Below are 27,717 nucleotides of genomic sequence, written 5' to 3'. Positions count from 1 at the left end.
GGAACGTCTTGATTAGATATAGAGTCTGGCAGGATAGAAGATACACACGAATACAAAGAGGGGAGAGTGACGATATCCTAACACCGAGGGACTCACAAAGGGGGCCCTCATGGATGCCGCATTATTTTCTTGGTGTACTGGCTAATTTTCTTCGCAAATCCATTAGCTTTTGTCCTCTTTGTGTATGATACAGAGCTTGACTTCTGAGGTGGTTCTTAAACTTCAGATCGGTGTTTTTGACAGACTTTCAGTCGCGGGGCATTGAGTTTTCTGTACGCAAATGCTAACTAACTTCAAAGACTTATATTGAATACATAATGGTTTTTATAATAGTTGAATGTCTAATAGAAACGTTTTCTACTGACAAACTTTCAGCTAGCTGTTTACGTAGTTTAGCAGGCTGTAAACATTAGCTCCCACCAGGAAGTAACACAGTAGGGAAAGCTAGAGCACCTAGAGACCTGCAATCCTAGTGCTGTTGCTTGATCCAGAGGCCTCTAAGAAAAGGAAACTTTTGTTGTTAAATGCATATTAGGGAAGCAGCGTAAAACTGTTTTTCTTGCGGTAGCTTAACGGTACCTATGGTTAGGACCCGCGCGAGATCATTCTTTTTACATCGCGGGGTTGGGTCTGGAAGCCTCTGCTTGCCGTCGGGCGGCAGATGCCTGTGCCTCCTCGGATCGCGTGTTATATGATGCCACGATACTTCTGCCTCGGTCTTCCATTTTCCCTTGGTCCGCGAGCGTGTCTCTCAATGGCTGTGTCCACGAGGTGCTGGCGCCTTGGTTGGCACCCTCCTGGGTCCTCCGGTTCTCTGCTGCGCTATCATTCCGGTCGATAGCGGCCCTGTCCCTGTCTCTGTCGAAAGCGGCGCGGTATATTTGCTCACTATTCGAGGGTGCCATTTTCATCTGTCGTCGGCTGGACTTGATCAGACTCAAACAGGACTCTATAAGACTGGAACTACGATGAGCAATGATAGACTAAGCAGTTATGTATGATAAGAGTGTAATATATACAGGGGAGGGATAAGGAACAAAATTTCACGAAGAAAGCCATGCCTCTATTAATGATTCGAAGCTGCTTAGACTTTCAGTGAGTCACACACATCCTAGCTGGTTAAATTTTAAATCGAGTGCAGTCGAGCGAGGATCGAAAGCCAGAGTGGCAGAGTGGCAGAAAACAAGGCTCTCATATTTTCGGCATGTTCTGACTTGTGATAGCTGAAATGTAAATGAATATAAATAAAAACAAGGGGAAAAGGAATAGAAGGGATCTATTGGCTGATATGAGAGTTTGAGGAGTATGCCTTTGTCCCTTCCGCCCTACAATTCGTGGGTCTGTCAGCGTCATAAAGATTGCCAACATACGGCATCCACGAATAGGCGCATATCTTTGAACAGCCTTACCACCAAGATCCCTACGTATTACCCTACAAACTCTAGTGTGTGCGTATGTCCTTCTCAGCTATTTGCCGCTTTGGTTTGCTCTGAATGCATGTCTGCATGCAGCCATAAGCCATTTGTGCACTTTCGAATACTTCGCCTCATTCTGCCAAAAGTTACAAGTCGGATGACCATCAGCTAAAGGATCTTGGGTCTAGGGGGGTTGCAGACATGTGATGGATGCCTAATCTGTAGTGCGCCTACGGAGTAAACAGATCAAGCTAATGTCGAAGCTCTTGGACATGACATGGTTGTCAGCTGTCAATCAAGACAAGAGGCAGAGGCACATTTGTCCTTGTCATGGAATGCCGATCTACCGTAGGTAGGATCAGGTGCCAAAAGTACATCGTATTATTGGGCAAAAAATAGCTTCGAAACCCGTTTTTTCCCTTTCCCCACCCTTGGTAAGGATGGCGTGGACTAGTAGTCGATGAGATAATAAATACAGATTTTGACGCCCTTATTTTTTGACGCAGATAATATCCGTATCATGCATGGGATTGATTCGGCTGCCAGGCAACGCAACCACCGCAACAGGATGCTTACGAGCTGTTTGTATATCAACACCCAGGAGATAAGCTCGTGACGTCTACGGTTGAGTCTTTCGTTTAAATAGGCACCTGCAGTCAACACTGCTGACTGGAGCTTTCATTCGGTGATCATTTGAGAAGCACTCACTTCTGCTATTCGTTAATTCCCCTGTTCCAAGGTAGTTTCTCTTAACTCACACACTGAAAAACACAGCTAACGCCGCGCTGCTATAGATTTAATCTACCAATCGTGGGTAGTCCTATACTTTATCTACAAAGAGTGAACTCTTACTGCACCTCCAGCTGCAACAACCGAAACGCACTACACCACTGCTGTCAACGCCAGAAAGAACAAAACACGTTGCGAAAGGACTCGGTAAAGTTAGAGTTATGTGTTGGTTCTCGAGACATTGCCCTGGTCACCGGAGGACTTCATACTATACGGACACCTGTAAACATATCTTGGCAGGGGGGCGACATCGAGGCGAGCGATGTGGCAGCAGATATCACAGCCACTGGCGTTACAAGTGTGATTCGTGTGGTAACAGCGACGACTGGGAACATATGGCTTCGGGTTGTGAGAGGCACTTCAATGGTTAACATAGATATTCTGATGGTTCAAGCCTGAAGCCAAAATGGTGGGACTGACAATGGCTAGGAAATACTAGTGTTGATATTGCAGAATTATTCAGTCGGATGAGTAACAAGTAGTGGATACCTCACTTGTGTGTGTAAAGGAAAGAAGCTTTCTGTTACGACCCAAAAAGTTACAGGTATTGTAGCCTTACCAGGCAAGGCAGGACGCGGGTAGCAGCGATAGACAAAGCTGATGAAACAGACAGAAGGTTGTTTCTGGTATCAAACTCCACCAGCCTGAATGGATTGAAGTACACAGAAGACGAGGACGAAAACAGTCCTTTATAAAAGCCACTGACATCGGAGTTTCACCTGCAAAGCCGGTAAAGCAGTCACCCACACGGATTACTATCAAAAATTTAGCAGAGCTCTACGATGGTTTGAAAAGCAAGGGGCTCTTGCATGATCAATTCGTGGTATGCTGGGATGCTTATGGTTCATAGCCAACACGTGAACGAACGCTCAATTATGTCAATAATATTGGAGGTGCGCTGAGCCTCCTTACCGCAAAAATTTAGACAATAACTTGTCATGACTCTTGAGGTCTCTATTTCCACTCTAGTAATCATTGCCAGTAGATCCGAACAAATGCTCCCCCGTTTCGAGGACCTCAACCTCATCACCAACTTCAACATACAATCCCAGTCCTTGATTCTCCGCCTCCTCCAAGTCTGCGTCTTCTGGCACGCAATGCATCCCAATGTACCCTAGTGCCTTCGGGTTTCCGGTCTCGGGAGTACGATGCTCAATCAACGTTGTGCTTGGCTGAGGGTTTCCCTTTTTCCTCTCCGTAGATGGGTTATCCGCGTCGAAGGTGCCCGTTTCAAGGTTGACGTTGGGCATTGTACACCGTGACGTTCGACAGACCACTGATAGCTTCGGCGACACATCGGCTCGAGGGTCTTTGCTCGTACCCTTGAGAAGAATACGGTAGCGTTTCCATGTTTCCTCTGCAAAAGCCGGCGTGCCAGTGATCCAGAGATTTGCACGGAAACGAAGGGCATCCAGGGGCTGGTTTTCAGGTGGAAGAAGAGCAGATACGGCGTGGACCGAGGACAAGCTGTTGAGATTGACGGGCTGCTGGTCAGTGTAGCCATGGACCGCTGGCGAGCCAATGTATTCGAGCGGCGCCAGGTTTCTGTCGGTGCGGGTCAGAGTGTCCGGGGTGCATCTCGTGAGCGTGAGGCCTCGTTTCTCAGGGATCGCCAGGAACCTTCTCAGTTTCGGCAGGGCTGCGGCTACGGAGGGGATCTTGCCCAAGTCAAGACCGCTTGCATCCCGCGCGTGGATGCCAAAGGTCTTTAGACTGATATCAAATTCGTCTACCAGGGCGGGCGTAGGCTGCAGAGGCATAGTGAATGAGACTTCGGGTTTCGTTGAGGGATTCCACGTGTGCAGGAATGTTTCAAGCCGTTGGGTCCAAGAGGGAGGATCCGGGTCTGGGAATGTCACAACCACACACCCGCCAGCTTGAACCAATGATTCATCTTGGCTGCTGTTTTTGTGCGGTACCCAGATTTCCGTCTTGATATGGCACATCTGTGGCTTGGTACGCTGGCTGATGAACTTCCACAACACCACTCCAGTATCCGGATCGGCTACCTCCGTGGCCAGAGCGAAGCATCTGTCGTACAGGAACCCAGTCTTGGTGAGTAGGGCCCGGCTTACTTCAATGAAGCCGCATGACTTGATCGGGTGGATATAAATGGACTTGATGCGGATCGGTCCAGTAGTTTCGGTTCCCTCTGGTACGTCGTACTTGGGGTCGTACTGATCCGCCATGTTACTGACGGTCGAGCCGAGCTTCTTCAGGTGCCGCAGCCTTCTCCGCGTCGAGCCGATGTCTCCGTTGCGGATGATGAAGCTGAAGAAGAGGCATATCGGGAGAGCGAGGGCGACGAACGAGTAGATGCAGGTTGAAGTCTTTGGCGTGCCCTGTAGGTACTGCAAAATTTGAAGGAGCATCGTCCCGGAACAGCTTCTCGTCGTCTTGTCCTGTGAAATGAGTTGACTATGCCTTCCTATTGCCGTTGCTAATATGTGAGTCAGTGATGGCCGAGTGAGCAGGGATCATGAGTGATGTTTAAACGACCTTTCCAAGCCATGAAAAAATATGGGTCCGTTAGTGTTGATCTTTAAACCGTAAGGTAAGCCGGAGCCGAGACCGACGCCGATGAGCAGAGCTTCCGAGGCGAGATTTGCTTATTTTGACCAAGAGCCAATCGTTTCTCTTTAACAAGCCCATTAGTCAAACTGCATGTTCTATGTACACTAGCGGGTCCGATCCAAGAGCCGATGAAATGTCAACATATTTTTCTCCTGTAGCCATGCGGCCCGACAGGATGTCAAGCGCAGGGCGTGGTAGACATAGGCTTTGTACATAAAAAGTATGGTGGAGATTTTCCAGGCTAAGAGCCCAGACGATAGTTACTAGTGGCTCGACAGAGTCATAGATCTAAGCATGCACGCCTTTTAAAGTTGGAAGACGGTGTAGTCAACTTTTGGCCACTACCATCCTTCAAGGACATACTTACCGGCTCTGGCTCTCCGCACTGTTAAAACCCTTCAGTTGGCCGCATTCCCTTTGAGTTTACCTGTGTCCAACTCGGAGGAACCTACAATCATGTCCATACAGCTATCAGTCTCTGCGCTCGACCAAGGAATAACATCCGCTATCCAACCACAGCATTTGAGTCATGCGACTAAAGAGGCTCTACCCCTTCGTGATGAAGTCAAAACAGAGAAGCATGCACCAAACGACAACCTGGCATCCGAACAACCTTTCCCAGCTTCAGAAGATGACTACCCAGACGGCGGGTTGCGAGCATGGTCGGTTGTTTTAGGTTCCTGGTTTGCATCCTTCTCAGCTCTGGGGATTTCGAATACTATCGCAACCCTCCACGCCTATGTCAGCACCCACCAGCTCGAAGGCTATAGCGAAAGCACGATCGGATGGATTTTCTCCCTGTACATGTTTATTCTCTTCTTCTGTGGTATTTATGTTGGTCCCATTTTCGACAAATATGGACCAAGGTGGTTAATCCTTGGCGGAACAATATGTGTCGTTGCTGCTCAGATGTTGTTGAGTATCTCTACCAGTACGTTCCTACAATTCTTGAATCATGGCACTGCGCTCGAAAGGGATTTTGCTAACAACGATGCTAGAGTTCTGGCACTTCATCCTGGTATTTGGCGTTCTCAATGGTATCGGGGCATCCATGCTGTTCACGCCTTCTTTCGCCGCAATTGGGCATTGGTTTTACCACCGCCGCGGCCTTGCCACCGGCATCGCTTCGACTGGGGGGTGTTTCGGTGGTATAGTCTACCCGATAGTGCTCCGCGTGTTGTTCGAACGCGCGGGATGGGCTTGGGCTATTCGAACCATTGGGTTCACCGTTCTTGTCTTCTGTGGCGCGGCAACATTGCTCATCGACAGACGGTTGCCCCCAGCCCCGAACGCCTCCCCACACCCTGATGTCCGCATCCTTCGGGAGCCGGTTTTCGCCGTAACCACGGTTGGAATTTTGCTCTTGGAGTGGTCTCTCTTTGTTCCCCTAACCTACATATCGAGTTACGCACTCAGCAAAGGCTTTGACCGCGATTTCGCGTACCAGATCCCGACCATACTAAACGCAGGGAGTGTGGCTGGACGTGTGCTGGCTGGTTGGTTCGGTGATATTGCCGGCCCTTTCAACTCTAATATCCTAGCTGTTCTTCTCAGTCTAGTCGCCTGTCTGGCCGTATGGCTGCCAGCAGGGCCTTCCATGACCGGCATCGTCGTTTTTGTCATTTTGTTCGGGTTTGCCAGCGGCAATAACATCAGCATTAGCCCCGTTTGCATCGCCAAGCTTTGCAAGACGGAGAACTACGGACGATATCACGCGACAGCTTATACCGTCGCCTCATTCTCCTGCCTGTTCAACATTCCTGTGGCGGGTGAGATCATCGCAGCGCAGAAGGGTGACTATTGGGGCTTGATATTGTTTACAGGTCTCATTTACGCCCTTTCTTTCGTCGCGTTGATGGCGGCAAAGGTGATGATGGTGGGATGGAAGGTCTTCGCCATCTTTTAGTGTTTACAAAGTGGAAATAAGCCGCGCGCGATGGAACTTCCCTCGACCAAGTATTAACACGGTCATCAGCGAGAGAGAAGCCGATGAAGGCCCAGTCGTAAACTTTTTTTTTGATAAGAGCACGCTTCTTTCTGACTTTGGGCTAAAGATTGAGCACGCTCAAAAAGAATCTGATTCACGGGGGTGTGTGACGTCTATTCTGGACGAGTATCTAGACGCTATATAGTTTATCAACATGTTAAACGGGTACATGTACAGGATAAAGCAGGTTACACAAACGCTAAAGATCACTTATATGCGGCTGGTGCCAAATGTTCGACGGTGGCGTGTACGGCTGTATTGTAGCGTGTTGGTGGGCCGAGTGAATATTAAGTGGAAGCAGAGATTACAGATGAGTATGGAACATTTTCGCGAGTCAGAAGCATTGTTTATTGGGATAAGCAGGCAGAGGAGAGAAAGGCCGAAGCTGTGAAGAAGGTACTTAAAGGTGTCATACAAAGGAAATAATTGAAACAGCCTACATAGACATATTTGATTTCATTCACCGGCTTCTTGTTTGTTTCTGCAAGCTATGCCGACTCGACTTTCGTAGTGAGACAGTATCATAATCATCCCGAATACCAAGAAACGGCTATCGTAGCCAGCCGCGCGCTTCACCCAAACGAAGAGGTTGTCGTACGCTAACAGTCTCCTGTCATTGAACAAACAGAAGACGAGCTATTTAGAGCTTATGGGAAGGCATAAAATTCCACCGAGACATCAAAGTCTATCACAGGAGACGGTTTCATGCAACGATGGCTGACCCATCTTGTGCATCCGGGTAGCGTGGGCTTGAACTGCCATTGATATGGCTGCTCCTAGAAAATAGAGTAGTCCCGTGATGAAACCCAGAGAGCGAAATAGTCTCAAACAGCATGTGCTTGAGATATGACCGGCTTTCTTGCGTAGATCGAGTGGCTTTTTGTATCAGCGAGTGTACTATGAAGGATGGAGAGACTCTGGACTTACACAGGGAAGTATGCGTGGATACTCCTATCACCAAATTCCTTGCGCACCTGCATCATGAGGATAAGGACCTCCTCTCTGCTCCAGTTCAGGGCTCTAGTGAATGGGGCCATGCAAAAGCCCTCCCAACCAAGCGCCAAGTTTTCGTAGCACCAGGAACCGAGCTCCTTGTGCCGTGCATCTTTAGCCCAAGCGTTTGTAGGCCATTTAAACCGTTGCACGGTCACATCCTGGAAACCAACTCTCTTCAAAATTTGCTCCAGTGCCTGAGCGTTGTGATAAGGGCGGCCAAACATTCGAGCGGCTTCTTCTAGCATACGAACTGACTTCAAGATAGAAGAGTCATCTTTAAGCGTGCCATCGTCGGACTGAGGGCAGGCATCGATCTCGTTCATCTCGAGGTATCCGCCAGGGTTAAGGTTGCTATCAAAGCAGTAAGAAGTTGGACCATAACGCCAGGGAGATGGAAAAAAAAGTAAGAAAACCTTACTCAAAGCATTTTCGGGCATACTCCTCCCAGTCGCTAATAGCGGATGTCATCACTCGACTGTGGATGTAATCAAAGGGCTGAGAGTACGTCCATATGTCTTCTATATCGTCGATCTCGAATCGGACGTTGGGAGGGGCGCTAATGACTGTCAATTAAGGTACGTGACAGTATGGATGGATATCATGCTTCATACTAGCTTGGCCAAGTAGCAGAAAGATCGACGCCAAGAACCTAAGCGGCTTGTGAGTACGCGCATACGCGGAACGGAACTATGAGTGCTTACCTCGGCTTCGGGATGCTCGTCGCCAAAGTCAATTGCCCAAACGCCCGTGCCTGTACCAATGTCAAGAACACGTTGAGCTTTGAAGTCTTTCGTATTTGGCGGGGCAGTTCCAAGCTGATTGTTGAACGTTAACAAAAATATGTTGTGTGTTAAGTCTGCAGCAAAACCCTCGTCTTAGTTCAAACTTGCATGTGCTTGGAGACTTGGAGAAAGATCATACCAAGTCGGTCAAGTTCTCGATCATCGTTGGGGATATTGTATTCTGCATTTATTAGCCTGTCGTCGGGCTATGCTGGCCTGTCAATTAACACACTGCCGTCTTTGTACTTGTGATAAGTCCGGCCGTTTTCAATTCGGTACTCTAGAACTGAACTGTTCACACTGGTGGTTGATGACGCAATGCTCTAGATTTTAGCTGTTAATAAACTCTTTGGTAGGATAGCACGACATTGAGTATCACTTACGGGACCTGATGATGATGTGGCATCATCGTTGTTCTACCAAGGAAAACAATCAGAACTGTGGAATTGTGATATTGGGATGAGATTTGATACTTCGTCGGGGGTAATAGCATTGAAATCATCTCCGGCGAAGTCCGGCTGCGAAGGTGGACTAGACAAAGGTGAATTCCTCGGGGGGGATTTGGGCGGAGACCTAGCAGTACAAATTGGTTCAGACATGATTGCCCGATTCGTGATATTTCCAAAGACACCACTAGACAGGCTCAAGGCTCCAAGGGTACTCAGAGAGAAACACTCAGAAATTGGTCTCACTATCGGTTTAAATGCTTTTAAGGTGGGCGGCTTGTATCTGTTACCCCTCTCCTTGGCGGGTGATAAATATGCATGCTTGCAGCAAGAAAGCTCAACTGCAGCAATTTCTTCGGGGACTGATGCCGTATGCAGACAACAGACGTTGCAGAACCAACAAGTTTTTGAGAAGTCGCCTAATTTCAAGGTTTTCGAGAAACAACGTATCCACCCAACACCCGGAGGAGATAACTAGAATGGTACCTCGTACCGTCAACCGGCAGCATGCAGGCCGCAAGTTATTGGCGCCTACGTTATCGAAATCATCAGGTTCAGGTCACCAATTTTGCCAATACCATTGCAATGCTCACGATTTGATTCTACATGAAAATCCCGGGGATCATGTGGCAAGCGCTCGTAATCACAATATCATATTCCAAGTAGATAACTGGTAGTTGGGTCTTGCCAGGTCTCTCTATAATGAGTACAACAGGCATGCTTATGGTCTATATTGAAGCTAATTTGGCGATGCTGCTGCTTATGAAGGAAGATACGAGATTAAAAATTAACAAAATTAAGAGAACTCAGGTCTGTTCTCGTGTTGTTTACTAACAAAAAGAAATAGATACCTCCAAGAGCCTGGAATAGATTGACATAATCTATCTGAGCATGGAAGCCATTTATGAGACGTCGTCCTGGGAATACAATTACCTGAACCGAACGCTTAATCTACCAAGCACTCTCTTCCATTTGTAAAAGAAAAGTAATTCTGGTTCAGCCTGAGCCTTGACATGGCCAGGTCTCTCCATCTTCGCGAACCGACAACTCGGAGGAAATTTGATTAACATCTGCACGAGGTTTGCATGGCTTCCTGCCTTAAATTGACCAGCTATTCAATATTAGCCAGGCGACAAAGACAAAACACCGGATCTTTACTTACATCGAGAAGTAAGCATGGATTTGCTTGTCGGCAAACTCCTTTCGCACCTTAATCATAAACAAAAGAACCTCTTCTTTAGACCAGTTCAGCGCTCTGGTGAAGGGTGCTAGACAAAAGCCCTCCCAACCAGCTACAATGTTATCATGGCACCATGAACCCAACTCTTTGTACCGCATGTCTTTAGGCCATGTATTCGTAGGCCACTTATACCTCTGGACTATGACGTCCTCGAAGCCGACATCAGTCATAAGATCGGCCAAGTCCCTGATATTTAGGCAAGGGCGTCCAAAAATAATTGAACACTCTTGAATCATCAGAGTTGACTTCAAGATTGCCGAGTTCTCTTTGAGAGTCCCGTCGTCCGACATCGGGAATAGGTCGATTTCGTTCACTTCAAGGTACCCGCCAGGGGTAAGATTGCTGTTTTTATTTGTTTGTTAGCCATACGCTTGAACCAGATTCCTTAGATTTATTGGTGTTACTCACTCATAGCACTTTTTAAAGTAGTTGGCCCAGTTACCGATCCCTGTCTGCATGACCCGACTATGGATATAGTCAAAGGGTTGAGAGAACGTCCAAGGTTCCTCAGTCATCAATCTCAAACTTGACATTCGGAGGCATGCTAGAAACGTTTAGAGACAGTTTCGAATACTATTATTTGGAAAAACGTACTAGCTAGGCCACGTGGCAGAAAGGTCGACGCCGAGAACCTGTAGAAATCGTTAGAACACGGCATTTTGCCCTCTCCGGAGCCGACGTCATATGAACCTCGGCGTCAGGGTGCTCGTCGCCAAAATCAATCGCCCAGATACCAGTGCCTGTACCAATGTCGAGAACCCGTCCTACGTTTGAGTCCTTCTCATTGGGCGGAGCAGTTCCGAGTCGGTTCCCGAAAGTTCTGGGGAACATGTTGTGCTGCAGATCTTTGGGATCGATGCCATGTCAGTCACAGCTCCTTTGAGGCTCATATGAAGCCATGCAAATCATACGAGGTTGCCATACCAAGTCGATCCAGCTCTCGCTCGTCATTGGGGGTGGTGTATTCTATGCCCATCAGTTTCACTGTCACAGACTTGACCCAAGGGGTGGCTTACTGCCGTCCTTGTATGAATGGTACGTCCGCCCATTCTCGACTCGATAGTCCATAACTAAACTTGACACGCTGGTGGTTGAGGAGGCAATACTCTACCGTTAGTGACATTAGAATGTGCATGCGGCCTGATGAAATCAGAAATCCTACGATACTTACGCTACCCACTGCCGATGCATTGTCATCTGTGATCTGTATGGAGGTAAATTTAGAAAAGTGTTCCATAAGCATTGAAATCTTCATACCTCTTCTGGGAAAATCACATCACCATCACCGCCACCTGCATCATGATCTAGCTGAGAAGACGGACTGGGTTCAGGAGGAGGTGATGTGTTGCTCGTAAGATTGGGTATTGCAGGTTCGGACACGATGCCGGGTCCAAGGAGTGATGGCCAAAGAAAGGTTTCCTACTATCAATGACAATTCGAAGATTGGCTCTGTTTGCTCCAAAGATTTTGTGTAGAAACCAAATATCTCAGGAACATTTAGAAAAAGACGTGGCCTGACTTTATTAATACCCCTCTTCTTGGCAAATCATTATGCACGTTTGTGGCAGAGTTACCCGACTACAGTATCATCTGAGAAACAGTAGCCATATCAAGAATGCGCACATTACAGAACCAACAGCAGTTGATGATTTATGCTGTCGCAAGGGTTTCAACCTTGTAGGGTGTGATGCCCCACCCAAAAACCAGGAGAGGAAACGGTCGGATCAATGTCGTACCCCTAGGTTAGCTGCATGCTGCATGGTTCGTCGGGCCATCCACGTCGAGTAACGTTCATCACATTCAGCGTCACTTAATCCTTTTCATCGTCCTTGAGTCAATACTCACGATAAAGGGGGAAAGGGATATTGTGTACAGGCAAATACAGCCAGTCGCTTCTAGAAACATGGACTGCTTTTTGAAACCGTCTCCCATGCTTCTTAACGACAGCTAATGACAACTCTTCCAGATATCTCCTCTCTTGCGAGCCGGGCCATGATATTTGGGACATTGGTTAAATCATATGACTTCACAGCCGCCCTGATAGTTCCTTTGTTTGCTTCTTGAAGCAATTCAGTCATCTGCTCCTCTGTGCCAACCATGACACCTCTGATCGTCAAGGCTTGTAAGTATGAATCAGTTTTTAAGCCAGGAAGTAACCTGCAGTACAAATACATACCTTTGATGGCGCATTGAGTGACTGTTATGGGAAGTTGGAATTCGTTGTGTGGTAGCCCAACGCAGATAATCGTCCCCATAGCTCTTGCCAATCTGGGTGCAATACGATAAGCTTCCTCGGATCCAGGGACTACAATAACGGCATGGGCACCCTCTTCGGTCAGATCCATCACTGCCTTCTCCACATCGTCAGTTGCGTAGTCGATGTAAGCCTCGGCTCCTAAGGCTTCAGTGATTGACTGTTTCTCATGCCCAGTATCCACCGCAATGACACGAAGCCCTCTCATTTTGGACGCAATCTGGACTCCAAGATGACCCAATCCTCCTCCCGCGCCTTGAATGACAACCCAGTCGCCGCGAGACAGGTCATTGTCTAGCATCGAGATTGCGCCCATCATTGTAAGACCTGCGCAAAGCAATGGTGCTGCCTCTTCGTTACTGACTCCTAGCGGTATCCGAGTCAGGTATCGTGAGTCGGCAACGACGTACTGCTGCAGTGTCCCAGGGCAATGTTTGCCTGTGTTCACCTGCCTCGGACAGTTGTTGGAGAACCCTCGCACGCAGACCGAGCATTCGCCGCAGGCTCTGTACAGCCACTTTACTCCGACTCTCTGACCCAGTAGAGACGCGGGAACATATTCACCTAGCTTTGCGACCTTACCGATGCCCTCATGGCCGACGATTGGGTCGTAGGAACCCCAGCCACAGAGAGCTCGGACTTCTGATCCACTAACAAGACACTCTGAGCCTTGGCTTCTACCGAGTGATGGCATGTACTGTACTTACCAAACTCCGGTGGAACTAAGTTCAACAAGAACTTCGTACGGCCCGGGATTTCCTACAGGTACATCATCGCGGACGACAATCTTAGCTTCAGGGCCAGGGTTTTCAATCAGGACCGCTTTTTGCAGTGTAGGGATGCTACCGGCACTCATTTTTGCTTCGAGGTAAAGAACGGAAGTACAATTTGTTGGAATCGATTGGAATCAAGCGAATGTTGGAGCTGAGTGCTGATGTTGTCAACGGACATTGTTACCATTGAATGGTGGGGTATTCCCCGCGCCGGCAACGCAGCCGGCAGTGCGAACAGCCGGGATTATGGAGATGCTTACGGAGTAGTTGTTCGGATGCCGGCATCCGACCGGTGTGGCGCCTTGAGCTCTTTTGTTTTAGTGTAAGCGAGCGAGCAATATCTATTTGACATCTAAGTATTTAAATTTACTGTTAAGTATTATGCGTGCAAACAGCTTGTATGTCTATTTGTTCTCGACAACGTCGCTGAGCTCGCCCAGGATATTGGTCTTCGAATTGTCTCCTTTGGGCGGCAGGCTAGGGTGCTCCGGGTCAAGCATATATCGGACAGCGCTCATCTCGAAGTCCGATACCACATACCGTCGCGGCGGTGTAGTGTTTCAGTCCAGTGTGTAGCCCGTTCTATATTGCAATACATGGAACGTGTGAGCAAGATATGAGCGAGTAAAACATAGTATTTCACAATAAGAAGTGCCGGCTATCGATGCAGAACCGCTTCGAGACTGTGCCGCGAAAACTCCGGAAGTGGCCCTGGGGAGTAAACGAGTGAGGGGTGGTAAGTGATTAGCGAAAGTAGCACACTGAACACCTGGAGATGAGGGGCAAAGCTTGAATCACAATAGTTATAGTGCTGCGTGTGAAGCCGGCTAATCGCTGGGTACCAAGATGCACATCGCCTGCCAGCCTTAGTTGGCTTCACCTGTCTTCGGCTTCTCGGCGATTGGAAAAAAATGCTGGCAAGCGGCGCAGCCTGCAGCTCCAAACACTTCTCGCAGCTGAGATGCATGCGAACATCTCTGGGGTTCTATTGGTCAACCAGCAACCCTCAGCCTGATTCTCCCTTTTCGGGAGGATGCTTGCTGCCTGCGTGATTTTGTCATCGTCACTTACCTCAGCCACGGTCCAGAGTCGACAATCCAAATGACGACAGTTGCATAAGTACGCTTCCGATCAAGCTGCATAGGAAGACTCCTAGAGGCAGGCACAAGTCATATTGGGGCTCGTTTTTCCAATGTCGACAGGGGAGCGCGCTACAAGTCAACGGAACCCTGACCCTCGGTCGGAGTTTCATGGACAGGGGATTTCACACTCAGGCTCTGGAAACCTCAACATAGGCAGAGATCTTAATATCAGTCAGTGACTGTAGCCATTTGTTTTGGAGTTCATCACTAACGTACCAAACAGTCTCTCATGACCGCTCTGAGCAGGACACCAAATTCCTGGCCGACCTGCGGTCCACCGACCCGCGTGACGACAAGACGCGTATTGAACGCACGAAAGGCGGCCTCCTACGAGACTCATACTACTGGATCCTTGAACATGCCGACTTTCAGCAATGGCAAAAATCCGACCAGAGCCGGTTGCTCTGGATCAAGGGCGACCCAGGCAAAGGCAAGACGATGTTACTCTGCGGCATTATCGACGAGTTAGAGAAGCAGCCCGCAGATACTCGAATTTTGTCCTACTTCTTCTGCCAAGCGACTGACCTGCGCCTAAATAATGCGACAGCCGTCCTCCGCGGCCTTATCTATATGCTTCTCGATCAACAAACATGCCTAATCGAGCGCTTACGCAAGAAGTACGACCATGCGGGCAGACAGCTGTTTGAAGATGTCAACAGCTGGGACGTCTTGTCCAAGATGCTCATAAGCATATTGCAAGACCCATGCCTGCAAGATACCGATATCTATCTACTCATTGACGCACTTGACGAGTGCGAGACGAACCTTGACCAGCTTCTACACCTGATTGTCCAAATATCTTCTTCATCCCGCTCAAAATTGATTGTGTCCAGCCGTAACTGGCCCAACATCGAAAACGCCCTGGCTGATGCCACGCAGAAGATCCGACTCTCACTGGAGCTGAATCAACAGTCGATATCAGCCGCCGTCGGCAGATACATCCAGTATAAGGTGAATCAGCTAGTGCGGTGGAAGCATTACGACGACAAAACACGGAACACTGTCCTGCAACACTTGGTGTCTAACGCAAACGATACTTTCCTTTGGGTAGCATTAGTATGTCAGGAGTTAGCAGACCCGAAGGCTCATAGATGGCATACGCGCGGATGATGGACCGCATTTTCAAGTATAACTCAGTCGATGCAGATCTTTGCAGACAGGTGCTTAGTCGCGTGTCGGTGGTGTACCGGCCACTCAGCTTAGTAGAGCTTACGTCTCTTATCGAGCCACCAGAGGATTTCCCTAATGATGTCGAATCGTTACAGACGATTATCGGACTTTGTGGGTCTCTGCTGACTCTTCGGGAGGGATGCATCTACTTTGTCCATCAGTCGGCAAAGGATTTCTTAATGAAGAAGGAATCGAATAGGATCTACCCACATGGTATATTTGAAGAAAACCGCACTATTGTCGCCAGATCACTTCAAGTCATGTCAACAACGCTCCGACGTGATATATATCAGCTACGCGCGCCAGGGTATTCTGTCAACCAAGTCAAGCCACCAAATCCTGATCCGCTAGCGCCGGTCCGGTATTCCTGTTTCTACTGGGTTCATCATCTAACAGACAGTAACTCCACCGCACAGAAACGCGACCAAAATCTCCAGGATCGTGGACCGGTTTATTTGTTTTTAACAGAGCACTACCTGCATCTCTTAGAGGCACTGAGTCTTCTTGGAAACATATCAGAGGGCGTCCTCCAATTCGCTAAGCTAGCACATCTAGCCCAGGTTCGTTTCGGTGTGTACTTTGAGGGCATGTAATAGAACTAATAACAACTAGGCGTCAGCAGCAACATCCAAGCTAACAAAGCTAGCTTGGGATGGGCTGCGGTTTATTCGGACCCATAGAGCAAGCATAGAGAACAGTCCTCTTCAGACGTATGCTTCAGCGCTCATCTTTAGCCCAATGCAAAGCATCATAAGAAATATGTTCTGTGGTGAGGAACCTAAATGGATAGTCTCGATGCCGGCTATGGAAGACGAGTGGGATTTATGCCTACAGACACTTGAGGGCCACAGTCAAGGTGTTAATTCTGTGGCGTTTTTACGCAATGGTACGCAGATAGCTTCAGCTTCGAGCGACAGCACCATTAAAGTCTGGGATAGCACAACGGGACAGTGCCTCCAGACGCTCAAGGGCCGTAGCAGCGCCGTTAACTCAGTTGCTTTCTCGGGCGATGGAACGCAGCTAGCGTCAGCATCGGTTGATAAGACCATCAAAGTCTGGGACATTGCAACAGGCCAGTGTTTCCAGACGCTTATGGGCCACAGCCAGGTCGTTAATTCAGCAGAATTCTCAGGCAATAGGATGCTACTAGCATCAACGTCGGTCGACAAGACCGTTAAGGTCTGGGACATCGCAACAGGACAATGTCTCCAGACGCTTAGGGGCCATAGCAGCGTCGTTAACTCAGTTGCTTTCTCAGGCGATGGAACGCAGATAGCGTCAGCATCAAGCGATAAGACCATCAAAGTCTGGGACAGCGTAACAGGACACTGTATTCAGACGCTTGAGGGCCATAGTCAGGTCGTTGGGTCAGTAGCCTTCTCAAGCGATAGTGTGTTACTAGCATCAGCGTCAGCTGATGAGACTGTTAAGGTCTGGGACAGCGCAACAGGGCAATGTCTCCAGACGCTTAATGGTCATAACGACATGGTCTGGTCAGTAGCCTTCTCAGGCAATGGTACATTACTAGCATCAGCGTCAGCTGATACGACCGTTAAGGTCTGGGACAGCGCAACAGGACAGTGTCTCCAGACGCTTAGGGGCCATCGGAGCAACGTCTGGTCAGTAGCCTTCCTAGATGATAGCACACTACTAGCATCAGCGTCAGCCGATGAAACTATTAAAGTCTGGGACAGCGTAACAGGCCAGTGCCTCCATACGCTTGAAGGCCACAGTGACAGCGTCAGGTTGATGGCCTTCTCATGCGATAGTACGCTGCTAGCATCAGCGTCATATGACGAAACCATTAAGATCTGGGACACTAAGACAGGCTGGTGTCTCCAAAATTTTAATGTAGATCCAGGGCTGAAGTATATTTACATTTCAGAAGACGGACGGCAACTCCATACGGATATGGGCGCTGTTGACCTAGAAACAGTAACTAGTATAAGTGCTGCAACGCATCCACCAGTAGCTACTGCGATTGAAAAGCGTCGCTTATACGATTATGGATTCTGTACCAACGTATGGATTACGAGACACTCTGAAAACTTGCTGTGGCTGCCGCCAGAATACCGGCCAGGAATATCGATTGTGGTAGGGCCTGCGGTCGCTATCGGCTGTGAATCAGGCCGGGTTTTGCTTTTTAGATTCTCGGATAGCGAGATCATAGTCTGAAAGTCTCATTTGGCTTCCTCTTCTATCTTCCTCACGTTGTTGCTCAAAGCTTGTACACATCTTCCTTGATAGTTTGCGGCAGGAAGTGTATAAGAACAGTTGATTTCTTATAGTTCGCTGGCACAACATCACGTATACCCTAGACATTTGATCCTTTCCTTGTTTACGTTGATAGTCATTAGCTTTCCAAGTAATTCTAGTATCTATGTTGGCTACTAACTAGCACCTGAAGATAGGGTTCATAGTTGCCTGTGGGGCTGGTTTTGCTGCATTGTCTTGATTAATGTGCCACTTGGACGACACTGCGGAACGCCTTGCTGGGATCTCGAGTTTATCCTAGGAAAAAATACGATAATGGCGGTGACTATTTAGCGGAAAGATCTAGGGCATAAGTAAGGCGACTTGCAACTCCAGTCGGATGTACATTCTAGACACGAAATGGATTACTAGAGGTCTTTCCGGTTTATTGCTCCAGATGAAGCAGTTTCTGTAATAATTGGTCCCTCACAGAATGTTCACACAGAGCACGCTGGAAATGCCAGTAGGAACACCACCAAAAAGAATAGGGATGGTCTGGCTCCTGTCGTAAGGAGATCACCAACAAAGGAAATTTCCCCGACGAGCTCTATGTGTGAGATACATGATGCATGAATTATGGACAGCCTCGTCACAAAAGTAAATGTGCCGCGAAACGGCCCCTCCGAAATGCCAGATCCCGTGGCACTGACATACTGGCCAACAGATATGAATCAATTCCGCTGATACTTGCGAGATGGGAAGGTGAATAACAAAGACTTCACCCACAAATCGATGGATGTCTTTGTGAATTTTGATATAGCGCTGATCACAAAAGAGCTCAGGCTGTCAACTTTATTACCCCGACTTGGCCCAGCTCTTTCCATATTGACCATGGTGGGGTTGTATTCACAGCTCACACTTTGGTTCTGAAGACAGATAGGAAGGGGCTGGAATATTAAATTGCCACTTCTATGTCTGATATTAGGCGTGTGTCAACCCATGTAATATAGTACTTGAAAAAAAGCTTCATACGCAGGCCGTATGAACGTTGAGGGAGAGGTTGTTGAAGCAAGGAGTTACATGTACTGTTGGTGCATGTGTCGTTGCGCCTACCTCTTTCGCCAACTATTGAGCAGGAAACAGAAACTATCTGCAAGTAGCGAACTTATGCCAACGCCAAAGTGCATCATCAATGCTGTGCTTTCAGGCTCTTGTATGAACCCATGGACTAAACTCCGCGACGAAGGAAATTGGGGACAGGTTCCCTTCTAAGCTTGCTGAAGCTTTCTTGCGTCTACTAACGGTGGCCCATTGGTTTATCTGATGCTGCCAGAAAATGGACGAATGCTCCTGTTCTTGAGCGCTACTATGGCCCAACTTAATCCACTTGATAAGTTATCCTAACAAACAAGATCGAGTGCATAGCTCACTTGCCCTGTTCTGAGAGCTGTACACTGCTGTAGGTCATCGCGGCGAACACCAATGAGCATGTTAGCAAGCCGGTAGTCACCTACACAACTACTCAATATCCATAGTTATTAGGACCTGTTGTCGTGATTAATAAAGTTGTTGCAACTCATGAGCGCAGCGACACAAGAATCGCTGGAGGATCTGGTATTGTATTTGGACTTTAGATAGGCCATGACTGACTGAGAGATCGGTGTCGTTGATTGACACATGGTTATCGTGACTCTCATTAAACGATTCCACTCTTCGGCCTTGTCGTCACCGTGCCACATGAGGAATACTAGCGAGACGATAGGAACATGAGAGAGATCCCGATCACAGAAATGAACTGAAAGGCAATGTTCTTGCGAATGTTGCCGTTGTTCTGTCGTCACTATGGGAAATGATAGGTCCGGCGACATCTCTAAGCTTGCTTCTCTATGCTTGCTAAAGTCTTCAGCATAGTATGGGGGAACCATACAATGGGCGTAGACGAAATAACACGGTGAGAATGGTACCGAAATAGAGACGGAGTTGTTAGCAAAGGCCCCTGGAACCAAGCAAAATCCTTCCAGTCAAAAGTCAAGAATTCTTATTGTGTTGCCTCGATTTGGCACTCAAATGTCTCAGCCCGGGGGCTTGGAACCCGTCAGTGGCACAGGAAATTCCATATCCGCGCCCTCGCCACAGCAGACGCGGTCGAGCCGTGAGACAGCCAAGTCGCTGCTGACCCTGTGACGCTCACAAGACGCCGCCGAGGCGGACGGATCGGTCTCGCCCGGACCCCGGGCTGCGAGACACCCGAGTTCCAGCCGTTGCAACGAGCGATTTGGCACGTTTCGCCGCGCCGCAAAGCAGTGGTCGTAACGGCCTCGCTCTCGTGGCGCTGTCGAGAGCAAACAAGAGCGAGGCCGTCCCGTTGTGCTACGCTCGGATGGGCTACTGGCGCACCCGAAACCGATGGCATCGTAAACGGGACTAGATGAGGATTCTCAAAGTCGCACGTAAAGCTATCAAAGACCCTAGGCCTTTAAAGGGAATGCCACAAAGGACAGGCTGAAAACGGTGGATGTCTCTGAGGCCATCATAAAACGATGGGCTGCGCCTTGCAGGGAACATGCGCCAAGACGGAGCAAGCGAAGGACGTCACTCCAGGCGGAAGGGCGCAGTACCCTGCGGGAACCCGAGCCGGAGCGAGATTCGGGAGCTTAAAAAAAAATGCGGTTGCACAGCTTTCGACATGTCACGTTAAGGAACCAACAATTAAGGTTGTGCAGAATCTTTGTTGATCGCGGCTGCAGGGGATGCAGAGACAGATCTGGGTGAACTCTGTTTGTTTTTAGCCCGCGAAACGGTGCGCTCGAGGATGTCGAAACATTATCAGCGCGAAAAGGCGAGGATGCCATGTCTTGTCATTCGATGACGTGAACAATGCAATTGCCTTAGTTGACAGTGGGCTTCTGTCGGCGAGACAATAGAGTGTGGGGTCACTGCGACGAGACTTGAAATGCGACACCATGGCAGACAAGGCTGCGGCATGCCGTTCCGTTTGACTTCAGCTAGCTGCACGATGTAAGTCTGAACTCGAAGCCTAAAAGAGATGGAAGCCATTCCGCAGCCCGTATCTAGCGATTTCGCCTCAGGGCTGAGGACTAGCGTACAAAAGGAATCAGAAAATGGCTGGGGTCTGTCGCCCGAAGGTGCCGAGAAAGGCGACGCACACAGTACGAATGGAGGCGGTTGATGGGGCAGACTTGCCTTTCGATGGGCATTTTTTAGCCAGCCGATTAGGCCTTACCGAAGGGGTCGGAAGGCATCCGCGCGGGTCTCGAAGAAGCATGATTTCGTCAAATGAAGAGAAGCCGTAAGCGGAAGCCTGCTTGGTCGAACGATGCCCGCTTTGACTAGTTCGCGTTGCCGAATGAGCAGCGGATGCCAGGCTGGGGCTGGGAAAATCGGCATCTGTCTTCTCCACCGAAAAACCCATCTCAAGGGAGATCTGCGCCCCTGCAGATTCAGGCGGTTGTCGAGTTGGAAATCACAAGGTGGACGAATACCTATTGGAAATCAAGAATCAAAAAGGCCCAATATGCGCCGATGCCAAGGTCCTGGACGGCATCGCGGTAGCATTAGCGCAGGCGGAATCGGTGGCCTAATGTCTCATCCGGGGGGGGGGGGGGGGGGTTTTGGGTTTTTTGAGCGTCATATGGTGGCTTTCTAGCTGATGCTGCCTACGCTAGCCAGAAACAGCGCGAGAGGCCAAGGGCCTGATTGAGTCGCAGCGGCATGCTGCTTTGCCTGAAGCGACGTCGATCGCCTCATTCTTCGTTGTCCGCTTAAATTCCGGCGATAGTTGCAGCCACCAGTCGAACTTCACCTTTGAGAGCTCCACTGTGTGTATTGTTTGCCACGGTAAAGGCAGCTAGCGGGTGGTGATCAGATCTTGGAAGGCGCTTATGCCTCGAGACGTGCCAAGGGTTCGTAGGCACTTGGCCGGGGCAGATGGCTTTGCCGGCAAGCATAGTTGCCATGGCAGTTGTGCTGTTCGAGAGAAGGTTCCAAGCCAAGCCTCCCTATTCTTGCGAGCATGGGCTCGTGGGGACAGAGGGGGCACGAGTTGACGGCGGGGATGGGCCTCTCGGCGGCCTGTGTGTCATAGAGGGCAGTCAGGTTAGAGTGGAAACAATATTGGAATAACCTTACCTAGTAGCTTGCTGCACAAGACAACGAGCAGCCTTGTGCTCTCGGTTCATTTGTGACAGCCGCAGAAATGTATCCGTAAGCGGTCGGGATACAAGGGAAAAAAATAGAAAGGGCCCCGACAACGGATCGCAGCGCAGAAGGGTGGGCGAATGTCGTCGTAATCCTCTTGCCAAGGCGACCACTAGGGAGACGGGTTGGGCATGCCGGTGGTGGACTGGCCACACGTGCTTTCGAAGGCGGCTGCTGTGGTAAAGCAGAATCGAGGGAGGCCACCCGGTCAATCGATGGACCGTCTGATGGAGAGGAGGGCCAACGGGGAATGGGGCCAAGGTTGTGAAGTGCATTGCATGTCAGTCATCTTAACGCAATTGGGCGTTTTTCCAGCTGCTGTATGGTGGTGCCGAAAATCCGATGACTTCCTTTGGAGGCTGTGCGCGGCGGTTGTCTCCATTGCCACGTCTAGCGCTGCCTGCTGGCGGCAGTTTCTAATCTAAGGCGCCGCCCGAGTCCGCCTCGTCGACGGCGTCGATGTCTACTGGGTAGGCCGAACACGATGTCATGGTAACCGAGAAGGTGAAGAGTGACGATGAAAACCGGACGTGATCAGGAGCCAAAGGGGTCGGATGCAAAACACAAATGCAAGCCCAGGAACAGACCAAACATCCCGGTCCTCAGCGATTGCTCTCGTGGGGATGCTGGAGATGTACGTACTTTTGTACTTTCTTTTTGACAGCCAAAAGGGTGGCCGAGTGCTTGGGATTCCAGCGCTGGGAGCTGGGAAAGGGACAAGGGACGGAAGGATATTCAGGGACTGGGCTGGCTGTTGTGTTCAAGCCACTGCCCCGTCCTGCGTCCTGGCCCGTGTCTTACGCATCTGCCCAATCAGACGATCACTTTGGGTGCAGGTCCCCGTAGTAATTGATTTCTGGACGAATGATGAGGGCGCGTGGCTGGCAGAGGCTGGCAGTGGCTGTCGAAGGGAACCGGGGAACGCTGGTACTATGTATTCAACGGAGCCAGGAGAGTTCGGCTGAGCTCAGCCCCAGCCAGAGAGGAGCTCCGTCGACGGGTCAGCTTCGATGGATTTCCATGTACCTTTTCGCCGCTGTTTTGCAGGAAATGTACCTGCCACGGTCGCATCGACACCAGCAGCAGCGCCCACACAGTGCAATGCAGTGCAGTGCCACCTTCCCAAGTTCTCACGCCTTCCTTCCTGCCTTCCAGGTTCTCCATAATTAACCCAATCCAGTGAGGTCACCAGCCAGGGAAGGTGCTGTATCCTGGTCGCTTCCCCTTAAGGGCGTGTCCCTCGGTGATGCTTCTGGTCTCCTGCTACAAGGCGCCTAGACGAACACTCCCGGTCCGTCAATCCTTGGTCTCTCTCATCATCCACACCTCTCGTCTCCCATTGACGCTACGAGTCTGGGCGACCAATTTGCCAAGGCACCACCACCACCACAGTCTTTTAAAAGCATTGCCATCCCACTCTTTTTCTTGGACGTCTCCAGTCGTCGTGGTCTCCCCCCGTCTCCAGCTATCCCTTTTGGCTTGTTCATCGATTTCGGTTCTAGGCTTGGGATTTCGTGACTTGCATCTACGACAACTCTCTAGCGACCCCTAGATATTACCGACGTTGCGTTGCCGCCGCCTGCATACCAAGCACATACCGACTCGCGACCCCGACATCACCACACCCCGAATATCGTCATGGCCGCCCGCCTGCTTCCTTTCGCTGCCCTCGCAGCGAGCGTGTCGGCACTGTCTGTTCCCCGCGAAGAGACGAACTCGAGCCCCGGCGTCCTGTCTCTGCCTGTCTACCAGGACATTAGAATTCATCCTCTGGAGAAGTTAAGGAGAAGACAAGTCTCGGACACCGATGCCCCTGTCCTTAACGTAACGTCCACGACGTACCTGATTGAGCGTACGTGCTTACATTCTGTATACACCGGTTCGTCGCACGTAGCTAATTTGCTTTACCAGTCAACATTGGCACTCCTGGTCAAGATACCAAGGTTGCCATCGATACCGGATCCTCCGAGCTTTGGGTCAACCCCAACTGCGCCAATGCGGGCAGCACCGCCCAGACCCAATCTTGCAGAGCCAATGGCCAGTACGATCCCCAAGACTCTTCGACCTCGTCTATTTATCGCCAGACGGGCCGCATCAAGTACGGCAAAGGAGAGGTGGTTCTGCAATATGTCAGCGATAACATCACAATTCCCGGCAGTGGTACGTGCACTTCTCCTCTGTGCCCACCAAGCAACACATCAACTGACAGAATATCATAGACATTTCACTGGTAGACACCGTCTTCGGCTACGCCACCGACAGTGTCGATCTTAACAGGGGCATTCTCGGTCTCAGCTTCGGCGAGGCTGTCAACAACACTGGTTACCCAACCGTCGTTGACGAGATGAAGGCTCAGAACATTATCGAGTCCCTCACGATGGGCATTGCTCTCGGAACCAAGGAGGAGAAGACGGGTAGTGGCCTCATCTCTTTCGGTGGCGTCGACACCAAGAAGTTCAGCGGTAACCTGCACTCTGCCCCCATCCTTGGACCCCAGAACGGCGAGAACCTGTATAGGTGAGTGAACTTGAATCACGGCGTTCATTATGGCCCTTCTAATTCCACTTGCAGATACTGGGTTCAACTCGACTCGGTCGGTTTGAGCAAATCCGGCAGCAGTGCCAAGACATACTCCAACTCCAACTTCCCAGTTTTCTTTGATACTGGCGCCACCTTGAGCTACCTTCCTTCTGCTGTCGTCGATTCTCTCGGAAGCGACCTGGGCGGTCGCCTCGACTCCTCCGTCAACATGTATGTCGTTCCGTGCGACACCCAAGGTACGATCGACTTCAAGTTCGGCGACTACACCATGAAGGTGCCCTTGTCCGAGTTCATCTGGCAAGTGAGCAGTAGGGACTGCGTGCTCGGCGCAGACAAGGCTACCGACGGTTCCTACCTTCTTGGAGACTCATTTCTCCGTTCGACATATGTCGTTTTTGACCAGGAGACACCCGCTCTCCACTTCGCTCCCTACGTCAACTGCGGCACCAACCTGCAAAAGATCCCTCTCGGCAAGAACGCGGCCGCCAAGTTCACCGGTGAATGCCAGGCCGGTTCTAGCAACAGCGGTGGCGGCGGCAGCGGCAGCGGCAGCAACGGCAATAACGAGAATGCTGCCGGTCGTGTGACATCTTCCAACATGTGGATGGCAGCTGGCGCTCTGCTGGCTGTTCAAGTATCCATGTTCCTTCTTTAATTGGCGTACATAATTGAACGGCTGAAAATCAATGCATGGGTTGGGCGTTGGGATGAAATCAACATGGCCGCTGCATCGGCGGATAGACGACATCGAATCGGGGTTCCTGTACATGGCGGATTGCTTTATACCCTATTCTCTGGCCATGGGACAACATAGTTTCTGTTACTGGTTAATGAACATGCGGAACCTAGCAATGGTTCTGCGATTATCCTCACTTGGTCTTTTGTTGCCGAAAGGGGCTTGCATGAGTGTTCGACTGCCTTTTTGATTGACCCCGAACTTATTTGAGTAGGTTGGACTTGTGCTAAAATTGATGATCTGTATGAATACCATGCCTGCTTTCTCTTGCTCGGTTTGTGGTACTCGCTTTAATTGGAAACTCATCTTGGGTTTACCGCAGAGGCATTGACGTTGACATGATCTTTGGTCACCTGTGATTAACACGTCATATGCTAGGTGACATGTAAAGAGATGATGCGAATTGGCTGCAGTTGCGGACAGAAAGCCTAGATGGCAGGAGGTTAGAACAGATGGCATCCTCACCGGTCCAAAGGGAAGTTATTTCGCGGGTGAAGGCGCGTGGTTGCGAAAGCGACAACCGACCATGAGAATCCTAAGGCTTTTGGAACACTCCCAAAGTTTGGTGAAGCAGAGATGATCGCTTGGTTCCCTTCCCACTGGTTCATCCCAAGTCGCGAGGGAGGTGTGGGATGTCAAGGTTGGACCCTGGGTGCATCCCGCTCCTTCCTGATTTAGACGTGCAGGAAGATTCCTTCCCGACTGTGTGGTGAATGCCCTCACTTGCTGCAACTGATGTTGATAGCAGGAAGTGTATCTCACATTCGCTACTCAAAATCTCTCCTTGCAACACCTATAATACATCCTCTTTACGATTGACCAAAATCATTCTTGCTTACACCAACCTACATTCGTGCTCCCTGTCTACCGCAATTATACAATACTCCGAAGTGGAAGATACTTCGACCAACGGCGATCGAAGTCAACACCCAAGGTAACTACCTACTCTCAAACATCCGGTGATCGACACCCATTATGCGTTTCACGTCCGTCATCGCCGTCATCCTGGCCGCAGCTCCCAGTCTGGTTTTGACTTCCGGATCTCTGGGCTTCGCCCTCGGCGCGAAGCAGCCAGACGGCCGGTGCAAGTACCAAGCGGACTACGAAGCGGACTTCAGAGCCATTCGGGATGCCTCGGGCAGCAGCATCGTGCGTATCTACGCAGCCGATCAGTGCAACACGGCACAACAGATCCTGCCTGCCGCGAAGAAGGAGGACTTTCAGGTGATCCTAGGCATCTGGTAAGCCCAGGTTCACTGCCCATTGTTAATAAGCTTTTCTTTCCCCAGCTCCGTCAAAGTTTGAGAGGAGCGCGGCCCATTCTGACTCGGACCGATAGGCCCGACACGGAGGAGTCCTATGCGGCCGACAAGGCTGCAATCCTCCGCTACACCCCCGGTTACGAGAGCCAGGTCTACGCCGTCACAGTTGGCTCCGAATCCCTGTATCGGGGCAATTTCACCGGCGTCGAGCTCGCACGCAAGATCAGTGGCATGAAGGCATCGGCGCCTCACTTCAAGATCGGCACGGCGGACAGCTGGAACAAATACCAAGACGGCACAGCCGACGCTGTCATCAAGCAGGCCGATATTCTTCTCGCCAACGCCTTCTCATACTGGCAAGGCCAGTCGCGGGACAATGCCACTGCCTGCTTCTTCGACTCCATCATGCAGGCGTTCGGACGCATCCGGAGCGTCAGCGGGTCAGTCAACAAGCCTGAGCTGTGGGTGGGCGAGACTGGTGAGTTGGACTGACGTGTTCTTCGTCACCTTGCCTCTGATCGCGTATCAATATCGTATATGTCATCTCCTCCGCGCACTGAACACCGTGCACACCCACCTGACCATACCGTCGATGAATGGATTACTGACACGTTCGATTGAGTTCAGGCTGGCCCAGCGACGGCGCAAAGTACCAAGAGTCCATTCCTGGACATGACAATGCTCGAGCTTTCTACGGCGAGGGTGTCTGCGGCATGGTGAAATGGGGCTTCAACGTCTTCTTCTTCGAGGCGTTCGACGAGCCCTGGAAGCCTCACGCCATCGGCAAGGACGGCAGCGAAGCGCCCGAGACTCACTGGGGTGGAATGAAGGCCGACCGTACCGCCAAATATTCTCTCATGTGTTGAGCCGACCGCAGCGAAGCCCGAGAATGAGGACAGAATGCAATGGAAAGTTATGGGCCGCGCAGGAGTGAAGCATTTCAGATGACATGGAGTGTGTCGTCTCCGCCTTGTGAGACTGGTGACAAGATGATGTTTGATAACCTAAGAAACGAGCCCAGTATTTACACTTTGTGTCCTCATCTGGTAGTCGATGGAACGAAGTCGATGCTGTTCCACGCGAAAAGCGACCGTGATCGGAATAGACGGTTTCTATTTTTCGCCATTTGGCGCGTCGTCATGTGGTGGTTGGCTCGTCTCGGGACCGAGAGAGACTGGCCAGTCCCAAGTTCCCAAAGC

The 27,717-nt window shown here is 50.1% G+C and overlaps 9 protein-coding genes across 9 annotated transcripts; 4 read left to right on the top strand and 5 right to left on the bottom strand.

The window, feature by feature from the left end:
* Positions 1–611: 611 nt before the first annotated feature.
* On the bottom strand, positions 612–905 carry ColSpa_06179 (uncharacterized protein; the record flags this gene model as incomplete). Its single annotated transcript, XM_049272391.1, has 1 exon — positions 612–905. The coding sequence occupies one exon, from the start codon at positions 903–905 to the stop codon at positions 612–614; it is 294 nt and encodes a 97-aa protein (XP_049128348.1).
* A 2,264-nt stretch (positions 906–3,169) lies between these two features.
* ColSpa_06178 (uncharacterized protein) lies at positions 3,170–4,576 on the bottom strand (the record flags this gene model as incomplete). Its single annotated transcript, XM_049272390.1, has 1 exon — positions 3,170–4,576. The coding sequence occupies one exon, from the start codon at positions 4,574–4,576 to the stop codon at positions 3,170–3,172; it is 1,407 nt and encodes a 468-aa protein (XP_049128347.1).
* A 1,193-nt stretch (positions 4,577–5,769) lies between these two features.
* Positions 5,770–6,684, top strand: ColSpa_06177 (MFS transporter asaE; the record flags this gene model as incomplete). Its single annotated transcript, XM_049272389.1, has 1 exon — positions 5,770–6,684. One exon carries the CDS (start codon positions 5,770–5,772, stop codon positions 6,682–6,684), a length of 915 nt encoding a protein of 304 aa, XP_049128346.1.
* A 1,004-nt stretch (positions 6,685–7,688) lies between these two features.
* ColSpa_06176 (putative methyltransferase tdiE) lies at positions 7,689–8,084 on the bottom strand (the record flags this gene model as incomplete). The annotated part of the gene is made up of 1 exon (XM_049272388.1): positions 7,689–8,084. One exon carries the CDS (start codon positions 8,082–8,084, stop codon positions 7,689–7,691), a length of 396 nt encoding a protein of 131 aa, XP_049128345.1.
* Positions 8,085–10,147: 2,063 nt separating this feature from the next.
* On the bottom strand, positions 10,148–10,762 carry ColSpa_06175 (putative methyltransferase tdiE; the record flags this gene model as incomplete). Its single annotated transcript, XM_049272387.1, has 2 exons — positions 10,148–10,571; positions 10,638–10,762. The coding sequence occupies 2 exons, from the start codon at positions 10,760–10,762 to the stop codon at positions 10,148–10,150; spliced, it is 549 nt and encodes a 182-aa protein (XP_049128344.1).
* Positions 10,763–10,826: 64 nt separating this feature from the next.
* ColSpa_06174 (uncharacterized protein) lies at positions 10,827–11,180 on the bottom strand (the record flags this gene model as incomplete). Its single annotated transcript, XM_049272386.1, has 2 exons — positions 10,827–11,066; positions 11,154–11,180. 2 exons carry the CDS (start codon positions 11,178–11,180, stop codon positions 10,827–10,829), a joined length of 267 nt encoding a protein of 88 aa, XP_049128343.1.
* Positions 11,181–14,448: 3,268 nt separating this feature from the next.
* ColSpa_06173 (vegetative incompatibility protein HET-E-1) lies at positions 14,449–17,743 on the top strand (the record flags this gene model as incomplete). The annotated part of the gene is made up of 4 exons (XM_049272385.1): positions 14,449–14,569; positions 14,622–15,454; positions 15,490–16,128; positions 16,211–17,743. The coding sequence occupies 4 exons, from the start codon at positions 14,449–14,451 to the stop codon at positions 17,741–17,743; spliced, it is 3,126 nt and encodes a 1,041-aa protein (XP_049128342.1).
* Positions 17,744–23,617: 5,874 nt separating this feature from the next.
* On the top strand, positions 23,618–24,919 carry ColSpa_06172 (candidapepsin-5; the record flags this gene model as incomplete). The annotated part of the gene is given in 5 exon segments (XM_049272384.1): positions 23,618–23,831; positions 23,891–24,139; positions 24,214–24,496; positions 24,551–24,821; positions 24,833–24,919. 5 exon segments carry the CDS (start codon positions 23,618–23,620, stop codon positions 24,917–24,919), a joined length of 1,104 nt encoding a protein of 367 aa, XP_049128341.1.
* Positions 24,920–26,231: 1,312 nt separating this feature from the next.
* On the top strand, positions 26,232–27,384 carry ColSpa_06171 (glucan 1,3-beta-glucosidase ARB_02797; the record flags this gene model as incomplete). Its single annotated transcript, XM_049272383.1, has 3 exons — positions 26,232–26,497; positions 26,596–26,996; positions 27,146–27,384. The coding sequence occupies 3 exons, from the start codon at positions 26,232–26,234 to the stop codon at positions 27,382–27,384; spliced, it is 906 nt and encodes a 301-aa protein (XP_049128340.1).
* Between the last annotated feature and the right edge of the window lie 333 nt (positions 27,385–27,717).

The sequence above is a fragment of the Colletotrichum spaethianum genome (genome assembly GCF_022836535.1).
Source record: "Colletotrichum spaethianum MAFF 239500 DNA, contig14, whole genome shotgun sequence".
Taxonomy (NCBI): domain Eukaryota; kingdom Fungi; phylum Ascomycota; class Sordariomycetes; order Glomerellales; family Glomerellaceae; genus Colletotrichum; species Colletotrichum spaethianum.
The sequence above is the reverse complement of the archived record's forward strand: the minus strand, read 5'-3'. Positions and strand labels throughout refer to the sequence as shown.